The sequence below is a fragment of the Suricata suricatta genome, chromosome 3 (assembly GCF_006229205.1).
Source record: "Suricata suricatta isolate VVHF042 chromosome 3, meerkat_22Aug2017_6uvM2_HiC, whole genome shotgun sequence".
Taxonomy (NCBI): Eukaryota; Metazoa; Chordata; class Mammalia; order Carnivora; family Herpestidae; genus Suricata; species Suricata suricatta.
In genome coordinates this window covers 132,070,516-132,086,372 of record NC_043702.1, presented here as the reverse complement: position 1 = coordinate 132,086,372, position 15,857 = coordinate 132,070,516, and the positions used below count along the sequence as shown (strand labels likewise).

At 47.6% G+C, this 15,857-nt stretch overlaps 2 protein-coding genes across 8 annotated transcripts in view; one reads left to right on the top strand and one right to left on the bottom strand.

The window, feature by feature from the left end:
• RGL1 (ral guanine nucleotide dissociation stimulator like 1) overlaps positions 1-4,120 on the top strand; it is a 241,101-nt gene extending 236,981 nt beyond the window's left edge. For all 7 annotated transcript variants that reach the window (XM_029935212.1, XM_029935209.1, XM_029935215.1 and 4 more), the window contains one exon: positions 1,681-4,120. In XM_029935212.1, coding sequence (XP_029791072.1) covers positions 1,681-1,868 — 188 coding nt within the window. In that variant the 3' untranslated portion in view covers positions 1,869-4,120. The remainder of the gene's footprint in view (positions 1-1,680) is intronic.
• A 6,571-nt stretch (positions 4,121-10,691) lies between these two features.
• COLGALT2 (collagen beta(1-O)galactosyltransferase 2) overlaps positions 10,692-15,857 on the bottom strand; it is a 98,664-nt gene continuing 93,498 nt past the window's right edge. The window contains exons 11-12 of the mRNA XM_029935217.1: positions 15,322-15,528; positions 10,692-13,569 (exon numbers count right to left, since the gene is read on the bottom strand). Coding sequence (XP_029791077.1) covers positions 13,293-13,569; positions 15,322-15,528 — 484 coding nt within the window. The 3' untranslated portion in view covers positions 10,692-13,292. The remainder of the gene's footprint in view (positions 13,570-15,321; positions 15,529-15,857) is intronic.

Here is a 15,857-nt window from a genome sequence, read left to right as displayed (position 1 = left end):
GCTGTATCTTGGGCCCAGAGAAGAGTAGCTGAAATTAGAGTAGTACTTTTTGTTAGAGATGAAACATACAACCTTTGAGAAAATTCTTTTTCAATGACTTCTTGGGAGCTTTCTCATTCACCTGAGCCCTAAGTTGTGGGGCAAACCCTTATCCATTGTATCTTTTCTTGTAGTTATAGTTAAAATTCTAAGTCTAAAAGGTGATCTCTTGAGTTTTACCATGTTGCCCACAAAACACCACTACGGTGAGACCAGTTGGTCTGAAGAACCAAGAATCCTGAGGTTATAGACTGGGCCCAGTCTTGTTCACCACTTGGGTAGTCTTCGGCGGGCTGCTTGATCTCCTTGGGCCTTAAGTAGTGAAAAGGAGGCAGCACCCTACTAGTCCTTCATACCCCACAGGGTGGTTGTGAGGATAACAAGAAATAATGTGCCTAAAAATACTTTGAGTGTATGCTAAGTGACCTATAGCTGTGAGGTGAATTATTACTGACCTCGGAGTATGTGGACAGGAGATTGGGGGCCCTTTAGGGGAGTTATTCTTTATGCAACATTTGTGCAAAATGTACTAGAGTCACTTAGAACCTGATTGCATCAGTCTTGCTATAACTTCAAACATAAGTTTGAAGTTAACATAAGCTTGACTGAATCTATTCTGCCGTCAGATGCCTCTAGAGATTGCCTCCCCCACTCCATTGCCCGTTTTACCTTTGATTTCCGTTTGGTTTTTTTTTTTAGATACCCCTTACCCCTGACTGCTAAATAGCATATTTCTTATTTTAAAAATATAAATGAATTTGCTTGATAATTTCATGTTATACTTGGAGTGGTCCCTGTTCAGAAATTGCAGCTGTCTGATTGGGAATCATTGAAATAAACAACAGTTTAAATATTTACAGATATACTCTGTCTTATATAGATGCTATTTAGTATTCAACTGGTTTGATTTGGGGTTACTTCAGAAGATATTTCAATATTCCAAGTAGAAAGTTCTGGAAAACGTTGTAGACTTTTTTTTCTCCCCCATGTCATTGTATTCTCTCAGTCTCTGAGAAAAGCCACATGCTGGAGTAGAAAATGGACCACAGAGGGAAGCATACCTGGGTTCTAGCCCCGTTCTGCCACTGACTAGCTATAATCCGGAGTATCATTTAATGTCTCTTGGCCTTTGCTTTCTACAGCACTTTCTTCTAGCTAAAATATTCTGTATTTGAATGAACACAGTCCATGGGTCAAATTTCCAAGATCATATTTGCACTTCATTTTTTAAAATTAGGATTGAGGAGTGGTTGGAACCAATATTGGGGTTGGTTATCATTGTTCGGTTCAGTTCACTTTCCAAGAACAAAGGGCCAATGGTCCTTGCTTTGTGGCTGGACAAAAAAAAATTTTTTTAAATGTTTATTTAATTTTTGAGAGACAGAGACAGAGCATGAACAGGGGAGGGGCAGAGAGAGAGGGAGACACAGAATCCGAAGCAGGCTCCAGGCTCTGAGCTGTCAGAGCAGTGCCCAACATGGGGCTCAAACTCACAGACTGTGAGATCATGACCTGAGCTGATGTCGGACGCTTAACCGACTGAGCCACCCAGGCGCCCCTGGACAAAATTTTCCACCTGCCACTGTCAGTGCTGGGCTGAACTACACCAGCTGACTGCCTTCTCTCTCCTTCTCTCTTTAGAACTCGTGATCCCAGACTCAGCCAATGTCTTTTATGCTATGAACAGCCAAGTGAACTTTGACTTCATTTTACGCAAAAAGAACTCCATGGAAGAACAAGTGAAATTGCGTAGCCGGACCAGCTTGACATTGCCCAGGACAGCTAAGCGGGGCTGCTGGAGCAGTAGGCACAGCAAAATCACCCTCTGAAAGGAGGGACCACCGGCCCCTTGCTTGCCAAAGGCAGAGTGGGGCTGAGAACAGGCCATGGTGATTGCAACGACCACCCAGTGTTAGAGGATCATCGGTGAAGACAACAGATATTTATTGAGTACCTCTAGTGGGCAAGGCACTATGACAGGCATCATGGGGAAAATTGGAGATGAGTTTGACATGAGAAGGATGAATGTTTCACTGATTCTCTTGGACCTATTTGAGACTGAAATGCAAAATTATCCACTTTTATAAATATATATATATGTACACATATTTGGTATGTATGTATGTGTGTGTATATATATATATATAAATATATGAGGGACTTAGGGGATATTCTGGACTATGGAAAAATGAATTTGCACAATGGCCTGGGAAGTTGAGGTCACTTTTTACAGGGAAATAGAAAGAACTGAAAACCTAGTGTTATACCTTCCAAGTAAATGGAATCAATCCTAGGAATACAGAGTGTCCTTCGCGCCAGTATTATAAGTCCAAACTGCTTCTGTAAGGGCGAGAGTCACGTTCTCCATCAAGTGCCACCAGAAAAGATGTGCAGAGGCTGGGACTGCCACGGCTGAATGAAAGGCCACTTTGGAAAGGGTTTGGATGAGCCAGTGGCTTTTGACCTCCGCCTGCATCTGCCATTTTCTGCGACCCCAGGGAGGGCAAGATGAGCTTCGGAGGCCCCATCTGACTCACGGCCCAGCCACCGTGACGCCTCTGGAGCCACCGCAAGCCCACTTTGATTTCTGGCAACTGCATTGTGTTTCCGTTCCCCCTGCTCAAGAACATATCACAACCATTACTGCACAAGTAGCCATGCTCTTTGATGACTTATCAGCCAGAAAAGAAAGCACAAAAGGATGGGGACTCATCTGGACACTGAACCTGCCTCAGAATGCCACTACTCCATTGCCGTTTCTGATCGCCTTCTTTTGCATGTAACACTATATGTCTGGAGTCTTTTGCCATCTGGATCATAGTACCTCTGTATTACGTGCAATTTGTTCCTCAGGTGTAGAAATTCCTACTGCGATTGACTCTATTTGATCATTTTGAGCCTGTGAAAGATTTCAGAACAGCAATCGCTCTGTTAATGGCCCCTCGAAGGTGTTCTTTGCTGACGGCCGTGTCCTATTTTACTAACTTTTATAGCATTACTGTGCCTAGTCATGTGGAGAGAAATGGGGCTACACGTATTATCTAAGTCATTTCTTAATGAGGTACATTCTTCCAGATGGAATCGATAACATTTTTTTTCCAGGTCCCCACACTCGCTTTCACGGTGTTACTGTTAAGTGACATTCTTGTCTCTAGTAACACCATCACCCTCTCCCTTCCGGATCTGAGCTGTGCTGGGGGTTTGAACTAAAAAGCCATATGTGCGATATCAACATGTGTAAGAAGCACTTTCAGAGTGTCCTTTTTAAGAAAAAATTCTCAAAATTCCAGTTCTTATTCTAAAAATAAAAAGAACAAACCCAGATATAAAGCCTAGATTATAACATGGAGCTTTTTTTTTTTTCCTTTTTCCTAATCCTGTAAAGACCGCTCCCAAAGGTTCTGTGAGATTTATGTGATGTAAATAGCCATATGAAATCTGCAAGCAACACCAGGGAAAGTTTAGAGATTTGTGGCAGTGGACCAAAGAACGAGCGGGGAAGGCCTCAGATTTCCCGTAGGTCTTTCTAGGCGAGCAGACTGTGCATCGTAAAGAGCAACTGGGTTTCAACCAGTCAAAAAGCACTTTGTTCTGTTTGCAAGACTTGTCCGATTTGTGCTTCTGTGCTTGGAGGAGAGATGGCCAGGGTGCTAGACACCAGGGAGACTGCAGTAAATGTAGCCTCAGCCGGAATTTCTTGGTCGAAGGTCACAAAATAGAGAGCCGTCGGCCTAGTTTAGGGGGCGGCTTCAAAGACAGACATGTTGTGCCGTGTGCTCGCCCTGGGTATTGTACTGTATGTGTAGAGTCTAGATTTATATACTGCAATGTAAAAAAATATATATATATATATTTTCCTTTTTTAAAGACAATGGAAATTCCAAGTAGATAAAACACAGCCTCATTTATTTAATGCCACTTGAAATGTCTTACATCTGTTTCCCGGCGGAAAGCCGGGTGATGCTTTAGCTGCTCGCATGCTTGTCTTTCTATGTCTCCAGCATCTGTTTACCTTTTGGTTAAACTAATAAACTGGTTTGGGACTTGGCTGGCATGTGCTGCCAGACCCAAAGGGACTGTATCTGGAGTGTTCATCAGAACCCAGCGTCCTGGGTTCTGGGTATGTCACTAGGCTTGTGGGAAGCCCGCTCTGGCTCAGTTGGAGGGAGCAGAGGGGCAGCCGGTGGCCGACTTAGGAGGGGTCCTCTCCGCTGGTGAGCTTCACGAGCATTCAGGGGGGAGAGTGACGTCCTTAAGAAACCACAGTCAGATATGATGCTTTTGCCAGATTGCTATTCTTAGGGGTCATGTGGTGGGAGACACTTATAAAAAAAGAAACTGACCCAAGGATCTTAGGATCCAAGATAGTACTTTGCCTCCTTTCTGAGAGCCTCTTCCCTAGGCTGCAGGTGCTACCAGCTGAATAATTCTTGACAGCAGCCACGGTGCTCTGGAAGCCCGGGAAGGTCTCCATGAAGGGAGGAAAGAAGGTCTTTCCCAAAAGACCATCGGAACCAGACCAGCCTCATTCAACAGATGCACAGTACTGTCTTTTCATCATGGTTCCAAAAAGTTTCCACTGGACTCTTAGATCCAAGGTATCAAATTTTCTGCTGCTTGTGGGATTTTGGAGAAAGCCAACTAACTAGGTGTTTTATTTATTTTTTCTTAATTTTATTTTTGAGAGTGAGACAGAGTGGGGAGCAGAGAGAGAGGGAGACCGAATCTGAAGCAGGCTCCAGGCTCTGAGCTGTCAGCACAGAGCCTGACATGCGGCTTGAATTCACGAACCATGAGATCATGACCTGAGCTGAAGTTGGATACTTAACTGACTGAGCCGCCCAGGTGCCCTGAGGTGTTTTAGTAATTGATAATATGAGGTGGGACAGGAATAAGAAAAGGGATTTCTATCTCTGGCACTAAGTACTGTTTTTTCAAGATCATTCTAGAAAACTGGTTTCCTTGTTTTGCCTCTGTCTAGAAGCTGGACTTGGTTACTGTCTGCCTTAAAATTCCCTTCTTTGGAGGCTTTCGAAGTCGTCATGCAGCACAGGACCACAGGGGGCATGTTATGGAGTATTACTCTATGCCCTGATGCCAGCGGTATCAAGAAGCTTCCTGATGCCTGCTCTCTTTTTCTACAGATGCTGTGGCAGTGGCGCTGATTACAACTAGTGTCCCTGGTTCCACTATGAGGAGTTATTTTCCTCGCACTTTACATTATTTCCCCGATAAACTCTTAGCAGGAAATACTTCTGGAAGGGATGTGTTGGGCCAGGTTCGGCTAGGCCGACGTAACAAACCATGAAATCTCAGTAGCTTAAGACAGTTTTATTTTTCATCGTGTCATCATGGAATGAGAATCAGGCAATTCTCCTTAGAAGACTTCCGCGACCAGTGGCTCCAGTCAGCCTCCATCTTGCCAGCCCTTCCGTCTCAGGGCTTTCCTTCAGGCCACAGTGACGGTGGAGAGAACTCACACTGTTCCCAACTGCCCTGACCAAGGTAATGGTGCCACTTCCATTCCCAGTCCATTGGTCAGTCTGTGGCCTTGAGTTACATGCAGGGCAGTGGGGGGGGTGTGGAGAGCACCCGCAGGAAGTGGTGAGCACGAGCCATCTCTGCCACAGAGGTAATGGTGCCACTTCCATTCCCAGTCCATTGGTCAGTCTGTGGCCCTGAGTTACATGCAGGGCAGTGGGGGGTGTGGAGAACACCCGCGGGAAGTGGTGAGCACGAGCCATCTCTGCCAGAGAGGAGCTGTGTGTGCTCAGCAGGGTGCTTGGATTCGTCCTTCTGTCCACAGTCAACAAACAACTCTGGAGCGCATGGCGGTGAGGACTTGAGATGCGGTCGAACAGAGCAAAAGAGAGGAGCTCAAAGGAGAAAATGCCGGAAATAATTTAATTTTGTCCAGAATTGGATTTAAAATTAATTTTCAGCTCTTTGAATGCGATGACCACCAATTTACATGCTTCTAATTCTGGCCCCTCCTTTGACTAAACTAGGAACTACTTTACGTTTGCACGCAAACTATGAGATGAAATAGAAGCCAGGCAGATTTAGTTATTTTAGACTCAGATTTTGAAAACCAGTATTGGGTATGGTTAAAATTCTGGTTAAAGCCAGTTCTTGGTGTGGTTTCTCAGCATCCCTACCCAGCGGACTGTGGGAGCAATTCACTTATCTAACACGTTGAGGAATCCAGTGTATTTAGCACTTCCATAAGATTTGAAAGGCATCTTACAAAAATAGTCGGTCCCCTCAGACTACAGATATGGGGGTGGAGGCCCCACAACAGGGGCAAACGTGTGAATTATCAGAGCCCCGGTATATGCGCACTGGGCTGGGTCCTGGACCCAGGAGTCTCTCCTGACATATTCCTCCACAGGCTCAAGGAGCTGAAGGCAATGCCTGGGGTCTGTTGGCTCCATTCCCCAGCCTTCTGATGATGAGAATTCACGTGAGCTGTCTTGGTTAAATGGTGTCCAATTGTTTCCTTAAAGTCTCCGGGGAACGTCCCGCTGCTGGTCAGAACACTGCCACCTATCTAACTGGGCATTACTCCATCTCACAGATGATGAGCCAAGGCCATAAGAATCAGGAGTGCTTTGTGAGTTAGATCGCAGCTAGGATTTGAATCCATTTCTGATCCATGAACTCAACTGGGGGTGGGGTGGGTGCAAGGGAAGGGTCTCCTGCAAAAAGCACCAGCTGGGTGAAGAGTTAAAGGAGGAGTGGATGTGACTGGGGCTTAGGTGCCATCCAAGACCGCTAGAACTGGGCTCAGCCTCTGGTAAGCCAGCTAGCAGGACCCAAGTACTTTATCTTAGGCTTCTCTGAAGCAATCATTTTTATTCCCACCATGACTTAATCCCAAAGCAACAGTTTGTGCTACAGTTCTAATTTTTTTTTTAATTTTTAATGTTTATTTTTGAGAGAGACAGAGACAGAGTATGACTGGGGGAGGGATAGAAAGAGAGGGAGACACAGAATCTGAAGCAGGTTTCAGGCTCTGAGCTGTCAGCACAGAGTCCACACAGGGCTTGAACTCACTGACCACGAGATTATGACCTGAGCTACTGTCAAGACACCCAACCAACTGAGCCACCCAGGCGCTGCTACAGTCCAATTTCTTACACAAAGGGTATTAGTAAATCAAAAACATTTTAAAAATGAATAATTTAAATGTGGATGGCTATAGCCATTGAAAAGAAGAAATCAAGGCATCATTTTCAAAATGGGAGAAGTATTCTAAATGAGACGTGTTAGCTTGCCACCTGACATACATTTGTGATCCTCATTTACACATTATGTGACATGCAAGCCTCCAGCAAAATGTCATCAAGAAATGGGTTTGATCAGCTAATGATATATGAGGTTTCATAGGTGGGAAGTAAACAGGGGTTGGTGCTGCAAGCTTCGGTGTATATTGGGCTGTGTGTGTGTGTGTGTGTGTGTGTGTGTGTGTGTGTGTGTGTGTGTGTGAGAGAGAGAGAGAGAGAGAGAGAGAGAGAGAGCGCGCGAGAGAGAGATGGAAACATTAGATAGGAGCAAGAAAAGGCAGAAACAGACTTCTACCAGGAGCTTTGCATGGAGCTGGAGAGAGTGGGTCCTAGGCCACTCACTACCCTCGCTAGGCAAAGTTAATTTAGCTGTTGCCCCATGTGAAAAGTAGGGGCTGGTGGTAGGTCCTAGTCTTGAGGTTCACGAAGTATTAAATTCCCCCACACGCACAGAGAAAGCATCTTCCCTGAGTCACAGTCTCGGAGTTAGCTGCAGCATTGGTGGGAAGCTTCTGGAGACCTGAGGGAGTCCTGTATTCCCAGAAGCCTTCAGGCTTCCCCCGGGTGAGCAGCCTCACACGGATGTGTGTGGCCCAAAGTGGGACATCCTAGGCTCCAACAGCACCCTCCGTGGCCACCGCCCTGGGGACAGGCTGACTCAGGGGCTGGAGGGCGGCCAGGGCCCTGGAGCTTGTTCCACAGCCGCAGCCCGGGAGCTCATGGAGGCGGTGGCCCCTGGCCGGCCGCCGGCTGCCGGCTGCACAGTGGGAGCACCAGACTGCTGTGAAGTGAGCCTGGCTGAGCTGAGGGTCCCTCCAGCACACGGAGGCACGCGTGGACATCACACGGAGCTGGTGGAGACGCCCATGAGGGCCCCTTCTGGATTCCCTCTGTGGTCGGGGGACAGTTTTCTCACCAGAAGGCCGGCCCCCTGCTCCCTGGTCCTCCCTCCTCTGTGCTCACCCAGCCATGTGCTCTCCCTGGGGAAGTGGCTCTCTGTGGCTCGGCCCTGGCCAGGGGCCATTTTGATGCACCAGTGGAGGTGCTGCTGGCCCACGGGCCCACATTCCTCGGCAGGCCCTGCCACCTGGCAACACTCAAGTCACTGAGCCCAGGTGCTGCCACCTCCACTGGCAGCTTCCCCTGTAGCGTTGTCCTCTCTGGGCCCCTCCCTTCTTTGTCTGGCGGGTTCCCCAAGCCTCACTTTCCCTGCTGCAGGGCCTGTACTGGTCTCTTATCCCTCTGTCCCTGTACTTCCTGCCTGGGCTCTGTGTGCTGTGCCCTGGAAGGCACACCTCTTCTCTCTGGTCAAATCCCCTGTCCCCTCACACTCCCCACTGTGCGTGGGGTCCTCCCTGGGCCCAGCCTGAACAGTAATATCTCCTTCAAGTCTTTGCAGTCAGTGCTGGAGGTTTTCAAAGCAGCCACACCATTGGCACTTAGACATCTCAACTCCTTCCTGGGGCCAGAAGCGGGGGTGGGGGGTTGGGGGCAGAATCTCTAAACCACCAGAGGAAACTTTGTCATATTTATTTTCTAAGCCCTTCTGAGGACCAGAGAGAGCGAGCGAGAGAGCACTGTCCACTACATTCTGGAAATCAAGTTAGCCCAGGAGCACGAGCCCAGACATCTGTCCAGCCTGCCCTAGAAAAAGAAACACCAGAGGAGCCCCCTCTGGACCCACAGGGGGTGCGAAGCTGGCACTCTGCATGCCCTGGGACGTGAGGTTTTATTAAGACACCCATTCCAGAGGCAGTCAAGCTGAAGAAACTACAGGGAGGGACGTAAAAATAAACCCAGCAAATTAAAGAGCGGCGATTCTTCATTCTTTCCACCCTTTTTGAGGGCAGATGGGAGGATGGCTTTGGGCTGGAGCAGCTCAGCTGGTGTCACCCAAGCAGCCTGAGCAAAGATCAGTCCATATGAATACATCTATGGGCGGAAGCCAAAACACAGGCCATTTTAGGTTAGGTAAATTCACAGAGCAGAAGGAAGCCATTCTCCTGCCCAATAGCACGTTTTAATACGGAGCCACTTGCCTTGGAATCCCACTTGGTGTTTAATAATTCTGTCAATAAACTCGAATGTTCATCTAAACTCTTCACACTGTGATTCAAGCCACATCCTCTCGTCCTGTGCTCATGATGAGGCACCATTTTCGTGTCATCTACTATAACGCAACGCGCTAAAACCGCCATCATTATTTCTCTCTTTTCCAACCAGGCAAAAAGGACTTCCTGGTCAACACGATTTGGTGGTGTCTTGTCTCTGCCCTGATTGACTCAAGGCTGCCGTCAGCCTCCTCATCTGCCACTGCCTCTCCTCCTGGCCCTCCTCCCTCTGCCACATTTAATCAGAACGTTCTGCGGGGAGGAACGTTCTCTCTGAAATAATAAACCTCACCACAAAACACAAAACACGGGCATACTATTTCCAAGGCTTCCTGTTTTTTGTGTCCTATGTCACCGTGATGTGGTATCTTCTTATCAAATGACCAGCCTCATTTTAACTCTCACTTTGTCATTATTTAACTCCTCGGTGAATGGATTTGTCAGTCATGGATATCACTTCTGGATTCTCTCTCTCCCACTCTTTTTACTTGGAGAGAATGTCTCAAAAGCACATTATAGAAGTCTTATATTTATGTTACACTTTATTTCACCATAAGAGAAAAGACCCACAAGTTTGTCGTTGAATGGGACATTCTCTTGTTTTAGATACCAATGTTTTACTGGCAACTTCTGCATTGTCTGTCAGGACAGTTACCACACCTAGAATTCCCCCATAAACAATGGCCTCTGCATCGATGACAGATGATAGGTGGGGGAGGGAAGGTAGCTGACTTACCTTACCATCGTGATCAGGTCTCAATCTCGTTTCCTGTCACCAACCCCAACGCATCCCCGTCCGCCATCACTTCCCAGCAGACCCCTTCCCAGCCACACACCTTCCCAGTGCCTAGAAAACATCCCCGTGCACCATACCCATACCCAACCTTCCTTCCTCTATAAATGCCCATTCACACCCCCAACACCGACACAACTGTCACATCCCCCACCACCTTCCCAGCAAAACTGCCCCAACAGCCCTCCTTGGCAGAACTGAGTTCCCTGAGGTCCTATATTCCTTCTTTCTGTAAAAGTCCTGTCTTTTTATAGCCTAGAAAAATTTTCTGCTTACCCACCTCTACCCAGTAGTCTAAAACAACCCCCACCAGACAGGAAGGTCAGGGACCACGTTTGCCATGAGGGCAGGCAGCAGTGCTGGCTACCTCTGGCCTCTGACATCCTTGGTCCAGCGCAGACCTGGGATTTCCAGCAGTGCTGGCCATTGATCGGTGTTGGTGGAAGGAGCAAACAAATCATATTGCTGAGCCTTTTTTTTCTTTTAATTTTTCACAAAGAGCTCTAGAAGGCAAGTAGTTTATCATCTCCCCTCCCTGAAATAACACAGCACGATAGACCGTGTAGGATTCTGGGACTCTGGCTCTTTCTTCTCTTCTGGAGTTCCTGCAGTGAGCCCCAGGGAGCCCAAAGCAAGGGCCACACTGTGTGTCCTCTGCGAGTTGTAGATGCTCAGTCCACTCTCAGCAGCACCAGCACTGCTGAAGTCAGGGTCGTCTGTCCAGAAGATCCCACCTTGGATCCCAAGATCCAGAGGGGGATCCAGATGGGGGAATCCACACAGGGTTTAACTTACAAAGAGATAAAAGAACAGTGCCGTGGCCGGAGGCAAAGGTCTGTGACTACAGAGGTCAAATGTCTGAAGACTCGGGCAGAGGCAGGAATAATGAGGCCAAGGAGCCCCAGAATTGCTGAAGAGGTGACTTTTTAAAAACAAATGTGGAGGGGAGGAGGTGTTTCAGATCACAATGTTCACAACAAAAGAGCGCTGCTTGGGATCCCAGACCTGAGCAGGCAGAAGCAAAGTCTGGGCTAACAGAGCCAGAACTTTATTCACAGTAGAACAGTCCTAGTCTAAAATTCTAAAACTTAAGACCAATGTCTTTTAAGAATGAGAATCCATAAACCCATCAGACCAGCTGACAGCAAAAGAAAAAAAATGTTCTCTATTAAAACAAAACCACACAAAAGTCAACTCAATCTTTCTCCACTCCCAGTGTCCCTCCCACCCTATTAAAAAAATATATATCATGAAAGCCAGGCACACTTGCACACACTCAGATATGCAAACAAAATGCAAAATACCCAAGGGAACCTTAGGGATCACCTAAGGGTTTTTCACTAGCTCCCCAGATGTCCTTTCTGTTTTTCTAGGAAAAAATAAAATAAAAAGGAAACAGGCTCTGCCAGGTATGTCGAAGCAGTAAAAGACTGGAGTCGGCTGAGATCCCCTTCCTCAGCCTCCTTGCTTCCTATCCATGCGGAAGAATATGGACAGAAGTCAGGAAGGAAGGCGGAGGCCAGTGTTCTTTGGCAGACAAGCTACCTCGTCCTGCAACCTGCCGCCTTCCCCAGGGAGCGCTAAGCTTGGTTCCCGCAGCAGCCCTGCCCACGGGCTCTGCTCCAAAGCACGAAGCTCGGGGAGGAGGGTGTGGGGAGGCTGTTTCTGGAGGCAAAGTTTTACTGCTTGCAGGAGGGCAGACGCAAACCTGAGGCAATCCATCGTGAGATGTGTGAGGAACACAGACCATGGAACTGGCAGAGAAGATGTAGCCCAACCCCGCGCTGTAGAGAAAATCAGTCTGTGAGGAGAGCAGAGAGGTCATCTGCCCGGGATGCTGATGCGAGAGCCTTCCCCGTTGTTGGCCTAAATCAGCTGATCAGTCCCCTGCCACGCCCACTGTTTCTGACCAAGGTCTGTCATCTGAAATGGAGAAGCCTTCCTTTCCAGATGGGGAGACGCTCCCACGCAACAGGCCTGCCTTGGAAAAGCCAGGCTGGGAAATGCAGGAGAACCAGATCGCACACTCACTGCTCCCTAGGGCGCTCGAAAGCTTGAAAAATCTGTTTCTCTGCCTTATCCTACAGACATTTCCCCCACATTTTGTAGAATAAATAATTCAAAATAGAACGAAAAACCCAGGCAAGGACAGTTGCTGGCCTGAAAATGTGCTCTGCCTCTTAACCGTGACTCATACAACTTACACTCACAATTCCTTCCCAGGCTCAGGGGCCAAGGGGAGAGTGTGACGGGCTGCGGCAGCACAGGGACCCTGGGGACAGAAGTTAGACACCAGCCCTAACCCCTTATATATTAAATTTATCTTCATAAATAAAGCATCCTAACTCAAGTGACCATAATAGAAAAGGCCAAAGTCTTAGTTCTTTTTTCCTCAAATATCTACACAAACTGTCAAATATCTAACAAACTATACCCACATGGCAAACTTGACATCTCTGTATGAGAGTTTCAGCTGCCATGATAGTCAAGGCCAAGTCTCAGACAGACCCAAATACCCATCCCTACTGGTAATGAGGACTAAGATGAACAGTTCATTTGGGCTCCTGATATAATTCCTTTAAACCAAAGCCCCAATTGATTTTAAATTATTTGATGCCCCTCCCCCACCAACTCATCATACACAAGTTCTCAAGGTCACATCTGTGGTATAAAATGGTCCCACATGACCAACAGATGTGGTCAGCTGGCTTGGCCACCTTGTCCACCCATTTACTGATGTGACAATTCTCTTGGATGAGTCTCTGGGCCATACTGTTGATCCTTCATGTAGGAAGCAGTATCATCTGGATGATAAACTAAAGGGCTAGGTGTCTACTTTGAAGTTCATCTTGATGGTTGCCATAAAACCTATCTTTTAGCCATCCTAGGAAATTTGGGTTAAGTTTCCCTATTCTCCTCCCCTGCCAAGAGTATATTAATTAACTTTGCTCAATCACATCAGACCACATTGGTTAGAGGACCATGGCCGATAAAAGAAACTGGAGCAAGCAGATGAACAGCCCGTTAGAAAAAACCAAGGGTGGCAAACCCCCCACAGAGCCTTCAGAGCTCGTCCCTTGAAGGCACAGCATCCAAGGAGGTTGGCGACGGCAGGGCCTCTGTGTTCTTGGCGTTGCGGTGGATGTGACTTTGCTTCCGGGACTTCCAGGAATGTGTCCTGTCCCAGTCTGTGGCCACTGTCTCATTGTCCCAGATGGTCGAGGTCTCTGTGTCACTCAGATAGCCTGGCTGGCCCGTGTAGTGCGTGGGGTAGATGAGCAAGGGCTCGGCTGAAAAGGCTTTCAAGTCCCTGGATTCATAGAACTCCTTGTACTCAGCTCTGCAAACAAGAAGTGGAGGGGTGTATGAGGGGTTAGGACACTTAGAGAACTGGGAGAAAGAACAGAGGGGCCCTGCTGCTTATCTCTTAAAGCGTCATGGATGCCTTTGATTATTTTTAAAGTTGTGTCCTTTGTGGAAAAGTTCAGTCTACAAACACAATAAAAGTTTCTTTAAATGATTTCAGATGACCTAGATGAACACACAAAAAGAAACTTCAGTCAAGATATTTCTGTTTTCTTTAGGGGCGCCTGGATGGCTCAGTCAGCTGAGCATCTGATTTTGGTTCAGGTCATGATCTCACAGTTCATGGGTTCGAGTCCCACTTCAGGCTCTGTGCTGACAGCTCAGATCCTAGAGCCTACTTCTGATTCTGTGTGTCCCTCTCTCTCTCTGCCCCTCCCCTGCTCATGATCTCTCAAAAATAAATAAATGTTTAAAAAAATTTTTTTAAAGATACTTCTGTTGTCTTTGGATGGACTCGTTTAAAAGATGGATTTCAGGTCTTACTCGAAAAGCTAAGAGCAAAGCTCTGACCATAAGGATAGATCAATGTGTGGCAAATACCCTGTTCCTGAATTAATAAATTAGCTGAGATCTGAATGGCAGCGGTGGGATGAGTCAGTGTCGGCTTGGAGGCATGCCAACATGGCTTTGCAGCCCAGCTCCCTGTCAGCGCCAAGTGGAGGATGACTTGGTGTCCCCCATGGGGCTCCTGTGCACATTATATGAGGGGACATCTGCTTAGGTCCTAGGTCAGTCTGTACACCAAAGGTGTTAGTTTTCATTCTGTTACAGAGATGATGGTTGACCTCCATGGTCCTGCTAGGACACAAGGTATAAGGTCAGTTGCATCATAGCGGGTGAGGAGCCCCATCTTTACTGAGGACAGGAGACAAAATGAGCAAGACACAGGACGGGAATTCTCAACCACTAAAATGAAGCCCTTCTAGGAAGGAGATTACCCAGCAACTGAGAGAAGAAGCCGAGGTTAGAACCTGATCTCCTGCTCCTTTAATGAATTTAGGAATCATTGATTAAGCAGAAATTATGTGTAAGAGTTTGGACTAGGTCCTAAGGACACAGAGATGTGAGACTGCCCCTGCCCCAGTGGGCTTACAGGTTACCGGGGAGACTGGACAGGCAAACCACCGATCTCCATGCCCTTGGATGAACACTAGGTCAGAGCTTCTGTGCTGCGGGAACCAGGAGCACCACACTGCCTTCTTCCACGCCGCCCTGCTCAGCGGCCACCGCCACCCTCCCTGAGCCTCTAACACAACTCTGTGATTGCGGGTCTCACAATACGTCACAAGGACTGTTTGTGAGTCTGAATTCCCAGCCGGACTGTAAGCTCTGCAAGGAGGAGGATGCCTGCCCGACCAAGTCCACATGATAGATTGAGGAATGAATTGACAACTTTGAGGCGCTCAGGAAGATGATCTTCTCCTTCAGGTGTATGAGTTTGTGGAAATAAGATCGAAAACAAGGAGAGGACCGAGCACATTATGTCCAGTTGAACTACACACTGGGCATTACAGCAGACTCCTTTGCAAGACTCACCATTTCTGCCTCATCTTCCCCAGCTATACAAGGGGATAATCACTCAAGTCAGCCCCTCTGGGTCATGATTATAGAAAGATCATTTGGGAAAACAGTACATCTTTAGAAAATGTCACATAGTCCTGAGAAACTGAGTCACGATATGAGAGCGCTGTGCCCACGGACAGGCCGGCAGCACAGGGAGACTCACACGGGGTGCTTGTTGTACATGACCGGTAGGAACTCGTCCACTGGCAGCATCTTCCCAAACGGATCAGCTCCGACAAGCTTCTGGGCTCCTTCCAGAGAGATGACATAGCCCAGCGTCCAATAGGAGTAGTCAGCTTCGACCAGATTTCCCACGTTGGGCACTGCCTTCTCCGGCTCCTTCACCTGCATCCTCTTCCTACCAATATAACTAAAAGGAAGTAGAAGGAGGAGAAAATTCCAATTTGAATATTACACATCCATAAGAACAGGGCACAGGTTTACAGATACTTGTGAAAGCTTGGACCAGCTGTGTCTTATATTAAATGGATCAGGCCACAAAGTGAGTGCATCCCATCACCAGCCGTGACTGTCACCCGCCATTATGGGGCCATTTTCCTGGCTCCATTTATCAACATCCCAACAGCTCTTGCCTAGCGCTGTGCTCCAGCCTGGCGGCTAAGCTGTGGAGAGACTACGAGATCTCTCAGATCATTTCCCACAGAGGGTTTGGGACTTCCAGCTGTGTTTACAGAGGTT